The sequence below is a fragment of the Mus pahari genome, chromosome 6 (genome assembly GCF_900095145.1).
Source record: "Mus pahari chromosome 6, PAHARI_EIJ_v1.1, whole genome shotgun sequence".
NCBI classification, from domain to species: Eukaryota; Metazoa; Chordata; class Mammalia; order Rodentia; family Muridae; genus Mus; species Mus pahari.
In genome coordinates, this window is record NC_034595.1 from 86518915 (window position 1) to 86539486 (window position 20572).

At 52.1% G+C, this 20572-nt stretch overlaps 1 protein-coding gene across 1 annotated transcript in view; it reads right to left on the reverse strand.

Annotated features, from left to right (window-relative positions):
- The window catches only part of Grhl3 (grainyhead like transcription factor 3), a 30443-nt gene extending 11474 nt beyond the window's left edge, over nucleotides 1-18969 (reverse strand). The window contains exons 1-8 of the mRNA XM_021200556.2: nucleotides 18767-18969; nucleotides 6259-6445; nucleotides 4344-4405; nucleotides 2541-2886; nucleotides 2226-2299; nucleotides 1529-1682; nucleotides 1235-1346; nucleotides 126-220 (exon numbers count right to left, since the gene is read on the reverse strand). Of these exons, the coding sequence (XP_021056215.2) occupies nucleotides 126-220; nucleotides 1235-1346; nucleotides 1529-1682; nucleotides 2226-2299; nucleotides 2541-2886; nucleotides 4344-4405; nucleotides 6259-6445; nucleotides 18767-18783 (1047 nt within the window). The 5' untranslated portion in view covers nucleotides 18784-18969. The remainder of the gene's footprint in view (nucleotides 1-125; nucleotides 221-1234; nucleotides 1347-1528; nucleotides 1683-2225; nucleotides 2300-2540; nucleotides 2887-4343; nucleotides 4406-6258; nucleotides 6446-18766) is intronic.
- Nucleotides 18970-20572: the final 1603 nt, after the last annotated feature.

Sequence of the window (20572 nt, forward strand, 5' to 3'; positions counted from 1 at the left end):
TGCAGCCCAGCTTGTCAGCCCAGAGTTCGTGTCTCTGACGCCTATGAATACCACCTGGGTGCCACCACCCTTGGGCCCCTCAAGCCTTTCCCAGGCACAACAGCCCCACCCAAGCCCACACTGACCTTGGCTTCCTCGTTGACATTCCACACAAAGGACAGCGCGTTATAGGCCACCTCCTCGATGTGCTGGACCGTGTTGAAGTTTTCCTTACAGTCGGCTGGAAGTATAGGAGACCAGAGGGTCAGTGGGAAAGAGGCTGGGGCAGTGTGGGAAGGGGTGCTATGAACCACACCTCACCCCAGGCAAGGACATGCATGCCGACCCCCAAGCTGTGTGTGGTTCAGAGGTTAGCCTGGGAATGTGACGGACGGTCTCGGAGGTAATTCAGCAAGGACCACATAGCAAGGGGTGTGTGGTGAGGCAGCAGGTGTAGAGACAGGGATCCTGGCAGCTGTCATCAATGCAATACTGATATGGGGCAAGCCTCAGTGAATACCTCTAACCCTCTGAATAGTCAGTTTACGTAGGAGAAAAGCAGAGCCCAGAGAGGTTGGGTTTCTCACCCAGAGTCACACAGCAAATGAAAGGCAGAGCAAGGAGCTCACTGTTTGGCTCTTAAGCCCAGTCTCCTAATTGCTCCATTGTCCAGCCTCTCAGCCAAGTCCTTGACCAGTCCCAACCTGCGCACAGCCGAGCCGCTGGCCACCTGACATTTGACAGTTGGATAAACTGAGGTACAGGGAGGGGAGGAGGCATAAGTCATAAAGGCACACAGGAAAAGATGGAGCCAGGACTTGGGCTGGGTCTCTAGCTGGTTGGGGTGGCCCAGGGACAAGATGGCCCAGGAACACGCCCCCTCTCCCCCTGCTTCTTTTTTAAGACAGGGCCTTGTGTAGCCCAGGCTGGCTTTGAATTCTGTGTACTCAAGATGACCTAACGGCTGCTCCAGCCTTCACCTCCCACGCGCAGGAATTACAAGTCTGTGCCACCATGCCAGTTTTTCGAAGGGCCGGGGACAGAACCCAGGACTTCCTGGATCTGACTCTGTCATCTGACCTCCGAGTTCGGTTCCGTGCTGAACCCCATGGCAGCCTACATCCTGGAGCCCATTCACTGGCACTGCCAGGGCCCCACGAAAGATGGCTGCTGTTTCCATCAGCAGACGTGATCTCCTGCCCTGAGCCCTACTGGGTTTGATCTGGGGAAGGAGAGGCACGGAGTTCTCTCTCACCTACGTCGATGACGCGCTGCTTGGCGGTGGGCTGCCGGGAATGCCAGTGCCTCCAGAAACGCAACTGCTCCACAGGGACTTTGTCGTTATCGAACACGACCATCACCACACTCTGTAAGTACAACGGTCATGTCACCCTGGTCTGGGGGCCCAGGCACCAGGCTCCCTCCCAGAGCATGGCCCAGCTGCCCCGCCTTACACTCCCCTCCTGCCACCCCCCCCCCACCATCTCAATTGTCAAGTGTTCCCCAGCAAAGCTCGCCAGTGACATCCTCCCCAAACAGTCCCACACACCTTGACTTTGCTGGAGGACAGAGCGAGGCCTTTCCCTCCCGCTGGGGTGCGTAGGGTGACGGGGTAGAACTGACCCTTGTTGAGGTAGGCCATAGGTGACTCCCCTGCTTTGATGTGAATGGCTTTGGGGGAGCCCAGGGTGTATTCAAAGTCGCTGTGGGGAGCGAGAGGGTGGTGAGACAGGCTATGGGTGGAGGTGTCCCGGGAGTATGGGGGAGGGGCCTGGGTGTGAGGTGGGCTTGCTGTGTGACCTAAGTCAATCTCCTGACCTGGGATGGTCTCTGCTGAAACACGTTCTAACTGAACAAAGGAGTCTAAAGGAAACCAGGGAGATCCAGGGTAGGGACAAAGCCATAGGGGGTGGGGGAGGCTCAAGACAATCGAACCTCAGTTTTCCTTTTTTCGCGAGACTGGGACGGTTGAGAGACCTACTACAGAGCCCAGACTAGCTAGGACCTCAGTATATCGTTCAGGCTGTCCTCAGACTCACTACAACGTCCATGCTGACCTCAGTAGCGATCTTCCGGTTTCTGCCTCTCAAGGACTGAGCTCCCAGGCATGTGTGTGTCTAACGGGGTGCTGAGCCCACAGCCCCCGTCACGGCCCAGGAACAGGCCGTGGATTCTGCTGTGTTCTAGGGGAACCGTGCAGCTCTGTCTTCAGCCGCCTGCCCAGAGGTCCTAGGAAACCAAGTTACCTTCTGAGACCTGGATAATCCTCTGGGCACGGGGGATCCGGGGATGTCTTCAGGATATCAGGGAAGAGCAGCGACTGTAGAGAAAAGCAAGCACGGGAGAGTAAGTGGCCGTGTAGGGGCCCAGCCCAGGGCTGTACACACAGCCACGTGACCGTGCAGCGCAAATTTGGATGGCAGTACATGGCAGCCCTGCCTCAGGTCTAGCACTTTCTCCCATCTGTGGCAAAGTTCTGACCTTCATACTGTCTTTTCTCCTTTTGTGCATGCAAACACAGATCCAGGGGTGCTGTGAGGGGTTCAGGGGCGGGCCCTCACCTCCTGTGGGTCATCTTTGAAGGTGCTGTCTGGCTGCCAGCGCTGTGTGGGTGGAACCCCATGAATGCTCTCGAATAACGAGTTGAGAGAGCCGTTGTCATACATGTCGCTGGCGGGCAAGAGGTAGCTGTCCATGGAGCTGGCTTCCAGCTTACTTGGACCTGGGGGGACGGTATTGGTCTTGCCGGGGGTGGGTAGAACCCCCTCCAAGCCTAGCAGGTTGTTCTTCTTGAGCTGGTCGGTGTAGTCTGGACTTCCAGACACGTTCTCTGTCAAAAATTTCATGAGGTGCGTGGGGCTCTCGAGGGGGGCAAGATCCGGTTCATAGTCCATGCTGTGGTAGAACCTGGGGGAGAGAGACCGTAAAAGTGAGCATGTACCATCTCTCTAGGCTGGGCTGATGGTGATCCTGTGTAAGATTTAGGCCCTCCTGGCATGTGAGAAGCTAGACTCTAAGCAGGACTCTGCAGCAGGCCAGTTGGTCACATCAAGAGAGGGAGAGGGTAAGAAGTGGTAATTCACCCAGGCCCTGGGTTGAGGAGACAATCTGCTTTAGCTGTTACAGGGCTAGTTAACTTAGAACACTGAAACTTTAACCATTTGTTTCTGAGCCAAATGTCCCTGTGCCAAAATGTCCCCACTTCAAAACAGCTGGACTGAGACATTCAGTGGGGTGTGTCTGGGAGGTGGCTGTGTGCCTGGGAGACAGTGGATGTGTGTTCAGAAAAAGGTCAGCAAATGAATAGACTTCAAACTGCTTAGGGGGCAGGTAGAGGACTACACAAAAGCTCTTCCTTTTAACTTTATAGACAACTGTAGAGTCTGACCACTTTGCAAGAATTAGGCATTCCCCTTGTGACTAGAAGTCACTGAACTGTAGAGTTCATTTCAGAGAGGCCCATGTACCCCAAACCCTGCAGTGCAGGGGAGGACCCAGGCCAGCTTCTGGCTCACACTGGCTCCATAGAGAGCTGCAATAGCACCCTAGACATTTGGATCTTTCACCAGACCATGCTCAGCCTAGGAATCTTTCTGCAGGGACATTGTGGCTTAAGGTGTGGATGCCAGGCAGAGGCCAGAAGGCCACAGTAGAATGCCAGGAGTTAGGTGACCCCACTGGAGGAGGGTCTGGAGACTGGACAGAAAAGCCACCTCTAAGGTGGCTTTGGTGTGTTTGCAGTAAATGCCAACCCACACGGCATGAGCAACTCGGATCTGGTGTGTGTGTGTGTGTATGTGTGTTTATATGTGTTCAAGCTCAGCTTTACTATATCTTCTTTTGTTATCACTAGGGTTGTTTTTTCCTTTGTTGTTATTGTTGTTGTTTTGGAGATGGGAATCTCTTGTAGCCCAGGCTAGCCTCAAAATCACTATGGAGCTAAGGATGACTTTAACTCCTGATTCTCCTGCCTCCACCTCTCAAATGCTGAGATGACGGCATGAAGACTGGACTAGCAGGTCTGGGTTTGGTGTGGTGCCGGGGATCAAACCCAGGGCCTCATGTTTGGTAGACAAGCACTCTACCAACTGAGCTGCTCCTCCAGCTGGGGATCGGCTGTTCTGAAACCTCCCCATTGCAACCTATTGCGCCAGCATAAAGATAGGGAGAATCCAAGCTGGGTTGTATATACTTTTTGCTTCTGATCTTAAAGGAAGTTAAAATATAGGAGTGCTAAGAAGTACTGTGGGTTCCAGCACCACACCCCTTCTGCTTAACTGGCAGGTCCACCAGCATTCAGGGGTCCCCAACAGAGCAGAGAAGGTAAGAGTCTAAAGAGACAGAGATGGCCTTAAGAAGCTTACTTCTTTCCTTGGTCATTCCGGCCACCAGTGCTGGAGGACAGTATCCGCTTCTCCTTGGGACCCTGTGAGAAGAGGGAAAGATTGATGGGTGGCTCTTGGCTGGGGCCTGACTACTGGGCCCCTCCCATCCTCCAGGGCCTGGGAGAAAAGTGAGTGTTTCAAGCTGGCAGGTGCTCTGGCGACCACAGAGACGGAGTCCCCGGAGTCCCGGGGTGCAGGGTGGACAGCACCTCACTGTGCTCTCTAGTTGAGAGCCTGCTAGTGGCCGTCAGACTAGCCCGGCTGATGTGCTTCACCACCTAAAAGTGCTGTGTGACTCTGGCTAAAGGACTGTACCTCTCTGAGACCCAATTCCTTCAAACGTTAAATAGGAGATTATAACTCCTGCTTCGAGAAAAGTCTAAAATTATAGATTCAAAACCAAACCAAACCAAACCAAACCAGCAGCTTTTTCAAAAAGAGCATTTCTAACAAGTGAGACCTTGTATAAAATGCTTCTAATTTAATGTTTCTCATTACCCTGAACGTTTATTACTGTCACTAGCATGACCTAGGCAGGGACAGCAAGGGTCAGAGACTCTGCTTCAAGGAGTGTAGACTCCACATTTCATTTCTACATAGACTCTAAGTCCACTTCTTTCTTTCTTTCTTTCTTTCTTTCTTTCTTTCTTTCTTTCTTTCTTTCTTTCTTTCTTTCTTTCTTTCTTTCTTGTTTGTTTGTTTGTTTTGTTTTTTCGAGACAGGGTTTCTCTGTGTAGTCCTGGCTGTCCTGGAACTCACTCTGTAGACCAGGTTGGCCTCGAACTCAGAAATCTGCCTGCCTCTGCCTCCCGAGTACTGGGATTAAAGGTGTACGCCACCACGCCTGGCACTCCATTTCCTGATTCCCTTCCCAGATCTACTGCATATTGGCTGTGTGTCCTTGGGCAAGGCTCTAATCACCTCTGGACCTCATGCCAGCCTCAGAGAGAACTGTTGGTACACAGAATAGGATCGAGGGGCAGAGGCACAGCCCTGAAAATGACCTCTTGTGCAGATTTTATTTTATAGTCTAGCCTCTCCCTGTGAACTCCAGGCTGGGATCTGAAGATGGATGGAGAATTCTGGCTTCCATCGTGACCCTGAGCTGGAGTAGCAGATCAAATTCCATTCTCTTGGCCTGAGCTAGACAGGATCCAGACACTGCCAGCCTGCTGGTAGACAGCAGGCAGGGGAGCCAAGCTACACTGGAATGAGGACCAGAGACAGCCTGGGGCCTTCTCTGTCAGGAACTGTACACCTGAGTCTCTCTGGACCTCGGAAATCATGCGGAGAATTCACCTCCCTTCCCACATTAGGGTAGACAAATACCCCTACCTCTGACCCCCACACAAGGCTTTGAATATTCACATTCAGGGCCTCTTGTCTCAACAAATACAGGCAGATTTATTGGAGTGATCCCCCAGTGCAGGACAGCATTGCTCACTGTGGCAATTCAGATACTCAAACAGGCAGGGCTGCCCGGAGTTCTGGGTTAGCAAAGATGTGGAGGCCTGATGGATGCTCTGTGAGGAAGCAAGCTGCAATCTATTAGCAATATCTGGCATAGGCACAGGCACTGCAGGGGGTGGTGGGGGTATGTTGTGAACTCCTATGTGTGACTGATAAACTGATTCAGAGGTGAAAGGGCCCAATGTATTTCAGCTGTCCCCAGCAGCCATCTGTTCTGCCCTGTTCCTTGGGCCATCCTAGCCTCCCGCTATCCCTATCCGATGTTCTAATTCCACCAACTGTAACAGCCTCTTCTTTTCCCTAATATCTTCCTCTCCTTCCAGCCTCTGTCTCCAAGCTACCTTTTCTTGACCTTATTTCTGGGTCTTGGCTTTGACTCTGGGGACTGTTGGTTTTCATACCCGGTCTGAGGGGGCAAGCCTACCATATAGTAGTCATAGAGGAAGCTCAGAGCGGCCACACTCTCCTCGTCCCCATTGACTCTCATCATGGCCTTGGTGGCAGCCGTCAAAGGGTTCTCCAGGTATGTCTTCCAGGCCTCGTCCTCATTACTGTAGGGAAACTTCTGGAAGCTCACAGGGTCATTCTTCAGTAGCCGCACAGACCTGAAACTGTAGGCGGATAAGGAAGGTCACTTGGGGGCAGGGAACTAGTAGAGTGCTGGCCACAGAAGTATGAAGAGTTGATTTTAGTCCCCAAGTAAGGGTACCACCGGCTAGTGGTATGGTCTTGTGATCCCAGTGCTGCGGTGGCAGAGACCGGGAGGTCCCTGCGACTCCCTAGTGGGTATGGTCTAGCCTACATGGTGAGTTCTAGGAAGTACCTCAAAAAATGCAAGATGGAGAACATGTGAGGAGCAACAGGTAAGGTTGTCATCTGGCCTCTACACACATGTACACATACGCACATATATCCACATATATACATGCATCTACATATACAAACATACATATCTACACACATGCATACATATGCATGCATGTGTACAAGCACACACACATGAGTAAAAAGTGTCTCTTTTAGGCTCAGAGGAAGGTCCCCAAGACACAGCTCCTGCCATCGATAGGAGTTCAGAGGTGCTAGCCCTAGGAACGAACGGGAGACTTCTTCCTTTGCCTCTTGAGGCAAAAGAAGGAATTCGATACAGATCAATGCCAGATGCTGCCACGCAGAATCTGCAGACCTGGGTCTGATCCCATTATCACCTGAACAAGGACCAGAGGGTCGGTCAACCTCAGAAGGGCTCTGAGACAATTCCACAGACTGCTGCGATGGCACCTACTGTCCACAGGGAACCATGGCAACAGTATCCAGAAAAAATGAAACTTCCAGACAGCGGAGCCTGTCTACAGGGGTTTTCTAGAGACCACGAAAGGCACAGGGGCCTGCACATTATCAAGTCAAGGAAAAATGCAGCACAGGACAGGATATTAGAGCCAGAGAGCCAATGGGCAGAGACTGGCCCTAGGAAGTGTCATTTTAGACTGACATGTATTGTAGGTCCCTGAGTGACCAGGTAGAGGCAGCGAATATAAATACAAGGCATTGTCCCCCTGCATGGCATGGTCTTAAAGAAAGGGACAGAGGCATACAGAGGATAGTGATGATTGCAAAATTAGCCTAGCAGGGGTGGCGGGAGGCGCAAACCTACATCTCAGTACTCAGGAGGCTGAGGCAGGAGGATTTCAATTCCAGGACAGCCTGGGCTACTGAGAGAGACTCTGTTTCCAAAATCAAAAGATAATGACATATTGTCTTTACTCTGTCCTGGATATGTGTTGGGCACTGAGCTAAGCACACCTAAGCGTGGTCCATGCAGTGTCCCCTCAGGGCACAGCTGAGGAAAGAAAAGCTCAGAGGTGGCAGAGGAGCCTCCCAGGGTCCCCGTACTAGGTAACCTCACATTCCCTCACTTGAACTTTTTGGTTAAAACGCAACTGTTGGGCACACCCCAAAAGTCTTTTTTTTTTTTTTTTTTTTTTGGGAAAGAGTCTCACATAGCCCAGGCTGGCCTCAAACTTATGTATCTAGAGATGACCTTCAATGTCTGGTCTTCTTGCCTGCACCTCCCAAGTGGTGGGATTATAGCTGTGTGCCACTGTGCCTAGATCAGGTGTGGTTGAGAATAGAACCTTGCTGGGCAAGCCATCATGTCACTAACTGAGCTACCTCCCCTGCCCAAGACTTTCTGATTCCCTCTGTTGGAGCAGCTGAGAAGTGAACATATTATAACACCCTTGTTGCTGCTGCTGTTGCTGCTGCCGCCAGCCAGGGGACCACACTTGCCGAATGGCTGGGAATGTGCTCGTGCAGTCGCCTGCAAAGCTGCAAAGCTCTTGTGAGGACTTTAGGACATGGGACATGTGGAAGAGGTGTCGTCGAGTGAGAAAATGGCTGCCCGGCTCAAAGACAGAGTGGGGAGTCCCCCGGTCTGCTGGCATCCCGGAGCTTCCCTGTCTATAAGGGTCATACGGGTCTGACACCATGTTACGGTCACAGGAACCACACCGGATGCTGTGAACCACAGCATCTGGACTGTCCCCACTCAGCTGTGCCCCTTACGAGACACTATCTGGGGATGACCTTGTCTCCCCTGTACAGCTGTAGAGACTCGAGATTTGGAGCAGAAAAGAAAATGCCTATGACCAACCAGTCAGTCACCCACCCAGTCAAGATTATTACTATTTCAGGAGAGTTTCGTGTAACCCAGGTTGGCCTTAAACTTACTAGGTAGCTGGGAACGACCTTCAGTTTCTAATCCTTTATTTACCTCCGAAGTACTGGGATTGCAGGCATGCACCACCACACCTGGCTTCTGTGGCACTGGGGACCAAACCCAGGGCCTTGTGCATGGAAGGCTAGCACCCTACTAACTGAGCCACACACCCAGTCCACAACCAGGACTTCACCTCAGGCTTATCGAGCTCCCAAGCCATGTGCTTTCCACTAGCCACACTGTTCTGTCCCGACTCCAGTCTTTTCCAGAGTGGGTGACTCCCCTGGTGAGGAAGTTGCAGGCACTGGGCCAGACAGGTAGGTAGGTGGGTGGGGACCTCTGGAAGCCACTTGCAGGAAGTGTGCCCCTTGCTGCCTGAGGCTTGGGTACAGGCTTCCACTCAGAGCAGAACCGGCAGCCAAGCTGTGCCCAGGCAGTAGGGACTAAGGGGACAGTTCTGCAGTTTCGTCCAGGGATAGTATCTGCCGCCCCACTGTCTGCCTTCTCCACTGGGCTATGAGAGGGAGGCAGAAGGAACTGTCACACAGGAAAGAGAAATGACAGAAACCTTCCTGCTGTAAGGAGTACGAAGCATGAGCCACACCCCAGTTTCTGTTGCTATAAATCAAGAGGTCTCAAGACAGAGGGGTGTGAAAAGGCCCCTCCTTACTGCCCCTGAGCCTGGGGTTAGAGGAACTAAGTGAACAGCCCCTCCCCTGCCAGGCTCCAGGCTAGGCAACTCCCTAACTAAGGTGGCATGGGAAAAGCAGGGGGTGTCTGAGGGACCCCACCTTCCCTGCTCCCCTTGCAAGTCCTACCAGCGTTCGCAATGCTTCTATCTCTGAGTAAGGATCACAAAGGGAGGGTTCTGCAGCTTGGATACCTTGATTCACACTCGAGAAAATGCTCAGAAGCCCGGCTGGCACGTAATAGATGCTCAATGCATACACACCCTGTCGGCACCTAACAAGTGCCTAATGTATGCATACCATACCAATGCCCGAGACTGGCTTGGAGCTAGATGCCGAGAGTCAGCTGTGTTCCCAGCCTGGTCACACAGGTCTGGACTTCTGCCTTGGATCTGTTGACTAAGAAATGGCCATTCTCAGTTTGGTTGGACTGTACATCTTTCGATCCCTTTGGAAAGTAGAATTTAAAAGACGATAGAGTCATACCCCCAAACGAAAGAACAGAGTTTCCATATGGGGGCTTTTCGGGGCTACATGTGTCTCTAATGCTTCCTTCTGGATCCCCAAATCTGATTCCCAGATAAACAATTCCCTGGGGTATCTTAAACATCTACCTCAGGCAGACACTGGGCCAACAGTTTCCGGGTGGCACCTCGCCTGTCTCACACCGCAGCCCTGAGACACAGATGTGTTCCCTTTTACAAGAAGGGGAAAGTGAGACTCAAACAGTCATCATCTACTAAGGGCCACTAGGCCAGGAAGTGCCGGTGGCTCAACTCGAACTCAGACCTCTTAGACTCCAAGTATCAGCTCTGAATTCCCTGATCACCTCTCTAGGTGCCTTTCCGGGCCTGGAAATTTCCCTCCTCTGGAATACACTGAACCTGTTCTCCACAAGGTGCAGAGGAATTTCCCACCCACACAGACAGGCTGGGGGCATGGGCAGCTGAGGCAGTGACAGGAGGGGTTTCTGTGCCCAGGGGTCCTGGCGCTCATGCCCAGGGGTCCCCGTTCTCATGCCCACTTTTACCACTGGTTCTCTTCATGCTTTAAGGCTAAGCATTTAGCTTTTTGGAAGTCTTGACTGTTCATAAAGGTCAGCAGAGTTCTGGGTCAAATCCTGAAATCAGGAACTGGGGGCTGTGCACTTTGAAAGACTCCAGGCAGGGCTCCGTGAGGGAGGCAGTGTGAGCAGCGCAGAAGCTACTACAGGCTCAATGGAAAGGTATTCCAAGAAGGAATTCAGCCTCTTCACAAATGAATGACAACTTAGAACAGGGGGTGATGTCTATCCTGTTAGGTCACCTTCCCTGGGTTCTGCCCAGGTTCCCAGTTGGTGTCCCTGTCTAAGACAGAACCCTTGAGCCGTCAGAATGTAGGAGGAGGGTGGAGAGCTAGTTAGGAAAGGACTGGGCCTCGGGCCATATGTGTGATGACCTCAGATCCCAGTCAGGACACAGCACGGAGAGCCCAGTGCACCATGGGAAGAAGGAACACAAGCTCAGGAGTTGGGGAGCTGTGTGTTCTTGGGACCCTTAGCTTTCTTAGCCGGTTTCCCCATCTGTTAAATGGATCGACTGAATGTTTCTCACGTGCCTATCAAGGTTCTTCTAGGCCCTGGGAAATCGGCCAAGTCCAAGGGAGATAAGGCTCGGCTCCCATGGAACTTTCTGTTTAATTGGAGCAGACAGACCATAAACATGCCGGGGAGTTAATTTTAGTTCCTGATAAGTGCTGGGAAGAATATTAATGAGAACACAGTACTATCACAGAGTCACCAGGGGTGGCAACTTTTAAAGCAGAGTTAATCTCTCCTGGGTTGTTAGAGGAATTACATGCATTAGCATAAGAAATGTACTAATGAGCCTGCCAGTAATAATGCCACTGTAAGTAGGCCGCCATCATCACCATCATCACCACCACCATCATCATCACCATCCTCCTCCTCCCAGCACTCCAGAATGAGAGTAAAGGGGAGACTCTGCCTGAGGTCCCTGAATGATCACACCCCTCCGAGCCTTGGGCTCTGAACAGGCTCTAGTCAAAAGACAAGGGAGACAGTGTAATAACCCCTTGCCATGTCTTTCACAGTCCTTATCTGACAGTCTCCCAACACACATGGTGGTTATTATTCCTACTTTAAAGACCCTGAAATAGACAGAGGAGACAGGAGGTGACCTGGGAATCTGGCCTGGGAATTTCATGATAAGTCACCTTTATACCAAGGGACAGAGCAGAAAAGCCAGGGCCCAGGGAACCCGAGTGGTATTCCATGTCACTGTGGTAAATACTTCTCAAGTGACTGCCGTGGTCTAGCCCCTGTCCTAGGGGGACAGTAAGACAGGATTATCCTTGTCATCAAGGAGGTTGAAGACAGACATGACCCTCGCCTCAAACAGGCAGCTAATACCAAATAGGACATGAGAGTGAAGAAGCCAGAGGCCCCGTGAGTGGCCTTATCCCTGGAGAGCTACGGGTGGGTGTTTATTGAGAAAGAAATGGAGGGAGGTGAGTGGGAAGGCCTGAGACCTTCCAACTGAGAGCCAAGGTCAAAGGTATCAGCTTGGGCCTGGCCTACTGTGTGGTGGGTGTGAGGCGGATGCTTTCCATGTATCATCCGCATTCAGGGAAGGCCAGAAGAGCGAGGAGGAACCTCAAGTCCAGGATTTGACAATCTCTCTCATTTGCATAGTGTGGGTTTTTGCTTTTGTTTTTTCCCAGCACCTATCGGTCATCCCTCTGTCATATCTGAAGTCCTGCAACGTGCCTGTAAGGTAGGGAGGGAAGAGATGACTGTCCCCATTTGATAGCATGAAAACCACCCACAGACAAGGCTACGGATTTACACATGAGGCCTGGAACTGGGGTCTCCAGCTCACAGTATCAGGAGCCTTCCCAAAGCTGCCATTCCACTGCCTCCCAGTGTAACAAGGTATCCACCTCACAATGAATGGATCTGTCACTGTGGAGCAGGGGTGTGCAAACATCCCTGGCCTGGCCCGGGATGGGGGTGGTGGGGGAAGCCCAGGCGAATGGAGCCTTTCCCTGGCATGGGAGGGGTGCAGTATCAGCTGTCTCATGCCCAGTCTGCCTCATGTCTTGACTCCAGCACATTCTAGCACAGAGGAAGGGGAGAGCTGAGAAGCAAAGCTTCTCCTCCCAGCTGTGCTCTGACTCACAGCGGCTGCTGTACCCTGCTGTACCCGGGGCTGAGCCGCTTCAGATTCCCAGCGAGACTACGGAGACGCCCGCCACCCCAGCTGCTAGGTCAGACTTTGTCATCTCATTTCCTCCAATCAGAATCCTGGCAATTCTGAGCCAGACAGACCTTAGACATGATGTCCCCAAAGAAGCAGTGCTGAGACCTAAAACACAGACCCCAGAGCAGGAGTCTGGGAGCATCCTACTGAGCTCTGAGGCCAACAACTGTCCATATTACAAGCATCTCGGTAATACAGTGCTGCCTTTAGCAGAGCAGGAGGAAGGCCATTGCCAAAGCCGGCAGCCTCAAGCCTCGCCTATGGAGGTACCTAGCCCGGGATGGATTGGGCAAGCTGGCTCCCAGTTCCCTGAAGCCTAAGGAGGAAGACTTCCAGGGGCCACCTGATCTGGGTGTCGACACCCAGATACACCCAGTCAGTGACTTGCCAAACCCAGCTGTGAGCCACCCAGCTTCATCAGCCGTGATCCATCACACTCCCAGTCACCCACACGGACGGCCGCCACGGCTGCTCACAGAGGAAACATTTTCCAGCCAGCCCCCACGCAAGGTGGTTCTGAGCATGAACAGGGGTGCCCCAGGGTTCTTGGGCTTGCCAGTGGACCATCTGGTTTTCTGGCTGCCTGTGTTGTGAAATGTGGCCTGCCCCCACGAACCAGGGGGCTCTCAGTTGGAGTTCGAGACCTGACTGTGGGGTGGCCCCAGCTGGAAGGAGGCTGGAACCCTCTGGTTGGAGGGTGTGCCCCAGTGCTACACAGAGGGAGGTTCCAGCCTCGGAACTTGCTACTTCCTGGCTGTGTGACTTTCCGCACGTCACCTTATCACCTCTGTGCCTTTGTGGGAAGATGAAAGTGAGAATCTCTCTGGGAAAGGATCATTCATTCAGGGGTCACTAAGCATCAAGTACCCGTTAAATAATCTCTACTCACAGTCTTTCATTTTTACCTCCATCTGTGAAGTGTCACTAGCAACAGGATAGTGTAGGTCATGCACTAGTATGGAAGCACACACACTATTGTCCCACTGTTATCGCTCTGAACATTGGCTTTGAGCAGCCAGCCCAGCCAACGGCATGGTTAACAGCCTCTCTTTCTCCGTGTCTCTCAAATGAGGCCATCCCTTCCCTGCCTTAGCTTGGCACTAAGTGGCCAGAGCCCAGGCAGCTGCCTCTTCTGGATCCAGGCGGGCAGGCTGATGGTGGACAGGCTCCAGATAACACTGCTGGCTGCATCTGACTTAATTACATGTCGTTTCCTAATTATACCAGAAACTCGCTTTCTGCCCTTTGGAAAACTGCCCCCCCCCGTGTGGGAATTCTTCTTTTATGCCCTAGTCCCTTGGCTGTTTATCTGACTTTTTTTTTCTCTCTTTCTCTACCGTTCAATAGGGATGGGACAAATCTGAGCTCTACCTCTCAATCAGGGAACTGCCTCTCTTCAGTTACGCATTGATGTGTTAGCAGACAGTCACCGAGGGTTATTCTGTGATGGACAGCGTATGTGGAGCACTGGGGACACTCTTTCCTCTGAGTCTATCCTCCAGTGTCCCCAGTTCTTGATGGCTCCCTAAGAAGACACTAGGGAGTAACTCTTTAGTTGTATGTATATGTGTGTATATACATGTGCATGTGAGTGTGTGTGTACACATGTGTATGCACAAGCCTGCTGGTCAGTATCATGTGTGGCCAGAGGACCAGGGCAGGCACTCTCTTCTTCCACCATCTGTGCCCAGGAATTGAACTCGGGCTCATCAGGTGATCCACACCTTAGCCCGTTGAGCTTTTGGTGAAGGCAGATGGAACAGACGGGGAGGGGAGTTAAGAAAAAGGAAAAGAGGCGAATGAATGACTGACACAGCCAGCCCACGGCCTCCTCACCCACGGCCTGCACCCACGGCCGGAGAGGTGGGTATCCTTATCGCTGCTTTATGAAGGTATTCACTGATAGGAAGCGCTGGGGGGAAAGTCACCGACCTGGCTCTGTGAGCTGGCTGGGCTTTAACACAGGTGTGACCCTGCCGCGGGGCTCTGGGTCAGCTGACGCAGCAATGACACAGCAGGTCAGAGGCTGATCTGGAAGCCTTCTTTCCCCATCCTCTACTTGGTCTCCCAGGCCAGCAGTTCTAAAACTAAGTCAGAATCACCTGGAAGGCCGGTCAAAACAAAGAATGGCCAGCCCCGCCCCCAGAGTTTCTGACTCAGTCTAGGGCAGGGCTGAGAATTTGCATATCCAAGTTCCCACGTGAGGACGAGCCTCTTTCACTTATTTACTTACTTTTAGTGGTGGGGCTGGGGTTTGAGCTCAGTGCCTGTATGTACCAGGCAAATGCTCTGAGCTAACCTCCCCCACCCCCAGCAACTACGTTTAGAGAATGGTGTTCTGGATGAGCCAATAATAATTATTTCTTACAAATAGTAACTCTCTCTTCCCTTGCCTCATTTCAAAAGTTACGCAGGCTTGTAAAACCTCAAGTATATAAAATGTGAGTCGGGTGTGGTGATGCACACCTGTAATCCCAACCCTGAAGAAGCTGAGGCAGGAGGCTCGTTAGTTGAAAGTCAGTCTGAGCTACCTGCGTTCCAGACAGGTTACACAGAGGCAAGGTCTCCTATACCTACCTACCTACCTACCTACCTACCTACCTACCTACCTACCTACCTACATGCACAGCAGGGAACCTACAGGAAAAACGAAAAGCAGGGTCGATCTACATCTTATACCTAATGTCCAAGCTTAGAAACTTTTATCTGGTTGGGTCCAGATGAGAGCCTGGCTCTTCCATGAAATCACTTGATACACACCCATCCCTCTTGGGATTACTAAGGAGGACAAAATCGATATGCTGATTAAGCGCTTGCCAGAGCGTCTACTGTGCAGTCCGGGTCTCAGGGATCCGGGCCACTGTCCGTCTTTTTGTGACTGCATGGGGCTAGCACGCTTCCCAGACCTCGCGTACAGGCGCAGCTGCCTCCGTTAACACCCCTCCCCCGCCCCTCTTGCTCCCGCCCCCGCTCCGCCCCGTTTTACAGCCCGAGCTTAATGAGGGCTTTTAACTTTTCATTCACCAGCCGCGTAACTCCGACTTTTAATAACACACCTCCTGCACGACAAAAATTTGCTCCTGGCAATCATGGTTTCGACCACAAAACCGCAGCGGGGCGGCGCTCCGAGTTAACTCTTTCAGCGCTGCGGGCTTAAGGGGGAGGGGGAGGCGTTGTGAGTCCTCTAGCCTAGGGCCACCCTCAGTGGCCAATCTCCAGTCTGTTACCAATGGCAGAGGGTACGGGCTGTGCGGATGCAGAGGCCAGGGCGCTGAGGCATGGTGCCCACGGAATGGACCTACTGTGTATGAAAGGTAGTGAAACCTTCCATCCTTCAACAGGTGGCTTAGACAGCCTTGTACACAGTAGGACGCTTCGGAGAGTCTTAAGAGGCCAGTGGTCACCAAGAATCTAGCTCTCAAGAGAGCCACAGTCTCCAGTCTAGGTCAGGGCCTGTGCCAGCCAGCCAGCCCACTTAGCCAGGCCCATGGTGGGCAGTGTGGAGGTTCAGGTTGTTTTTCCTGGGAAGTCAGAAGCTAGAGCTCCAGGAACCCTTGCAGCCAGTCCCCGCCACTGGGTACTGCTAGGCTGTGGGCTGGAAGCACACAGGGTGGCTGACAGAGGTGCCAGGCGCTGGATCTGACCACATGAAAGGCCAGGTGCTCACCACCCACCGGCTGCCTGGAGCTGGTTTCTGACTTCCATTGGCCAGCCTTTCCAGGGCCACCTCCCTGTGGAGGCCTAGGACCGGGCTGGGGTGGGGTGGGGAGGTGGTCTGCCACCAGAGCTCAGTGCTTCTCTGTCAGGTAGGTGTGTTCATAGTGGACATTTCTCTCAGGAGAAAGCCGAGTCAGGGAGGGCAGACCCACTCAGTTTGATTTGAAGCAGATGCGGCCCTGACTTTTCACTAATGCCTCAGGGCTGACAAGTTGTTTATTCTCTGAGGGCTGGAGAAGTCTGCTTGGCCTAGCAGGATATTCCAGCCAAGGTCACAGTGAGAGCAAGGCCACAGGAGCAGCAGCAGCAGCAGCAGCTCAGAACACACACACACACACACACACACACACACACGCGTGCGCACACACACACTCACAGGCACCTGTTGGTATCAGGACCTCTCAAACCTATGACTCCACAGGCACCTACAACACACACTCACACACACAGACACACCCATACACACATACATGTGTACACACATTCTCACACATGCCCACAACATGTTCTCTCTCTTTCTCCCTCACTCATACACAGAGGCACTTATACATACACACACACAAACACACACACACACACACACACAGGCACTTACACTCACACACACAGACACACCCATACACACATATGTGTACATATACATACACACATGCCCACAACAGGTTCTCTCTCTCTCTCTCTCTCTCTCTCTCTCTCTCTCTCTCTCACACACACACACNCACACACACACACACACACACACACACACACACTCACAGGCACCTACAAACTCCCCAGTTCTCAGAGCAGCTGAGCCCCCAGGGTAAATCACTGTAATCTCCAACGGTAGCTTCAAAGCTGGCCTGCAATTACTCAGCAGGCACAGGCTTTCCTGAATGAGAAGCCTCTACTGTCAACCCATCCGACTTCCAACCCAAACCATTCAGGACACAAGCAGAAAACCTGCTCAGTAAGCCAGCTTCCCCATACCCGCTGAGGAGAAACCTGAAAAGATTCTCTTTGCAGCCTCGGCAGCTGTAATTGGCATGGGTAAGTGTGCTGGAGACATGTCTCAAGTGTGTGTGTGTGTGTGTGTGTGTGTGTGTGTGTGTAAAGCATAGAAAAATAAAAAGCAAGAAGCTTCAGAAATGCCCAATTATTAATGTCTCCACGAAGTGAGAAAGGCATTATTAGCTTGCTCCCTACCTGGCTTTAAATCAATCACTGTTATAAAACTGAACCCTGTAAGGACTACCACTGTTCACAACCCACAGGCCAGAAGATGCAGGCTTGGATCATTCAGATAATAAGTTTAGGAGTTGGGACTTGAATCCGGGCTCTAGCACTGTGTTCCCATTTTTACTTTAATTGGGGTACAACTGTCAAAACAGTGTCCTGAGAATCTATTAAAAGAGAAATATGATGCTTGTAACCATAGTGGTTGGACAGTGGATGTGGCTGGTCAAGCCAGACACGCCCCAGAGCTAGCCCGTACATAGGTTCCTGTCTGCAGTTAGGACCCATCGATACTTCTGTCCGTAAGTGTTTGAGTTCTTAACCTGCTGAGGAAAAGCTCCAAAGAGAGAGACAGAGAGGGGTAGGAACAACTAAGGGGTCCCTGCTAAAGAGGGGAGAAAGGAGTACCTTTCCTGCTAGCTCCTTGCCCACAACTTAAAGTGACTCACACCCTCGACTTCTGTCTTCTCCGACATCTGGACCTGAAGCAGAGGCTGAGAGTGAGGTCAGCGTCAGCCAGCCAAGGGATTCTGAATCCCAGATGTGGGCAGGAATGCACCTGCCTCTTGCCAGACAACACAGATGACCTCACCAAAATCGAGTCCTCGGCTTCCCCAGCGTTAGAACTGCTCTGGATAAAACTGACCACATTTTATTGAATGCAACTTCAGACCCTTTCTCTTTGGTAAGTATTTTACAGCTTTCAGCACACCTAAGAACTGTACGAAGTTCTCTTGTTCCAAATTTCCAGATCAGGAAAATGAAGCTCAGCTAAGTCCAACGACTTTTTAAGAATGAACCGGAGGAGAGACAGAGCCTGGGTTTGAACCTAAGAAAAGTCACTAAGGGAGCCCAAGCCATTACACTATAGTAGTGGCTTGGGACTGTTCCAACTCGACAATAAAGGACCTTTAGAGAAACTCAACTCTTTGCCTAAGACAGCTCTGAGAACCACCTCCAAGACGTTCCCTTTGGCAAGAGGAGAGAAAGCTTCCCTGGGGCGGGAATGTCTCTGATTTCCGAGGCACCTCCAGAGTATCAAAAAGCGATGCCAAGATTTACGGTTTCAGGCAGCCCGGGTGTTTGCCTTCCTCGAAACTGCTCAGCACAGAGAGAAAGAAAAACTATTTTCCCAGGGAAACAGTCATCTCTAGATAGAGAGCTGAACGTGCCTCAACACGCCAAGGCAGGATCGTCAGCCCATTCATTCACCCTTACAAATTGCCGTGTGAATCCGGGCGCCCGGCCTCCCTTGCTCTTCCCTGTGCAGGGAACCCCAGCCAGCCTCGGTGTGCTCGGGAGGCCGGGAGGCCAGACATCCGTGGCTTTACTCACTCAAGTTCATTCGACATCTTCCTTCTCCGAGATTCCAGCGATCCGTCTCTGGTTGGCTCGCAGGCGCTGCTTGACCGCTCGTCTCTTAATTCTCCCCTGACACAGACATTCCCTCCCTGCCCGGGGAAGCGTTTGCTCTACGTTGCGCTTTGGATGTTGAGATTTTGCTGACAGCGGTCCCCGGCTGCGATGGCGCTGATTGGCTGGAAGCACAGGTGCCGACTGCAGATAGACCACAGCAGGTGCAGATGTTAACTTTTGGCCCACCGGCAGGGGCGGAGCTCCGGGGGCTGACTGGGTGGAGCCGGCCAATTCCTTCTTAGCTGAGGGGGTGAGGGGGTGGAGACGATGGAAAAGGGAGGAGACAAGCGTCGGGAAGGAACAGAAGAACTAGAGGAAAAATACAGGCAGGTACTTGGCTCAAAGGGAAATCTCTGTCCATCTCACCGCTCGGATCCTGGATCCCAGAAACATCTCCCCACAGACACCATATCTCTTTATATCACCTTCTCTACCCGGAAAATTTCACGGAAGAGAGCAGGCAGCTCTCTGAGAGTCCCCTCTCTTTTCTCCAAAACTTTCCCCCTCAGGTAACAAACACCACAGGTTCTAGTTTTGTTAGCTAAGTGATTTCTTCTGATTCTCCCAGTAACCAGCTAGAATGGACTTTCTGTCAACTCTCCCTTCCACCCCAACCAACCCCACGCCCTTTACAGGTGAGCAAGGAAATGTAGGTTGGAGAGGTAGGGTGCCTTGCCTAAGGGTGAGAGCCAGTGTCAGAGAGCTGTTCAGTCATCTAGGAGACTAGCTGCTCCTTACGTTGAAGTCGGTGGCCTCAGTTGACAGGGGGCATTTACTAAGTACCGAGTGTGCAAGGTCTCCTCGCTCTGGGTTCTGGGGCAACAGCGGAGAAAGAAAATGCTGGTGTCTATTCAGGAGGAGTCCCACCACCACCACCACCACCAATGTGCATGAGCGTGTGTGTGTGTGTGTGTGTGTGTGTGTGTGTGAGAGAGAGAGAGAGAGAGAGAGAGAGAGAGAGAGAGAGAGAGAGAGAGGAGAGATGGGGTGGGGAATCAGGGAATTAGGGCAGGGCAGCCTTTCATCTTGTGCGATGCCAATCTAAACGGGATGTGGGCAGACCACATGCCTCTGGCCAGCCCAGAAAGGACAGAAAAGTTGAAGGTGGCTGCCTCAGGAGTCTTAGCTGGCCAGTCATTGTAAGTGCTCTGTGCTGGGCACTCAGGAGATGCCTCTTAGGTGAAGGGGACGGTGGGGGATGGGCTGTGAACAACCCAGGGTGGTCAACCCCAAATGCCCACAAGTACTAGCAGCAACAGAGAGCTTCCATGAGGTTCATAAGAAAAGAGATCTAAGCTATGACTCTTGGAATATTATGTTTGCCCTTTTACAACTACCCCACGCCCACGCCCGCTCTCCCCATTCCCCACTCTCTCAACCCCCCCAACTCCACCCCCAGTCCATTGCCCATTCTTCCTGGGAACCTCACCTTGAGCATTCTCTGTCCCTCTGGAGGAAAGGTGACTTTACCCTGAAAAGCCCTATCTAATAATTCAGGAGAGCCCTCTTAGGATGGGCTACTGGGCTTAAAGACTGACCGGAGTCCTTTCCAGTTGGAAACTGTTTAGAGGTGACCCCCAAGGAGCCCTGAGGCTAGCCAAGGACCATGGTGATCGCTAACACTGCTAGCTCTCTCTCCAGTAATGCTTGTGAGAACAGACATCCAGGCCTCAGGTTTCACATGGCTTTATTCTGTTCCCTGCAAAGCCCTTCCGTATTTTCTCA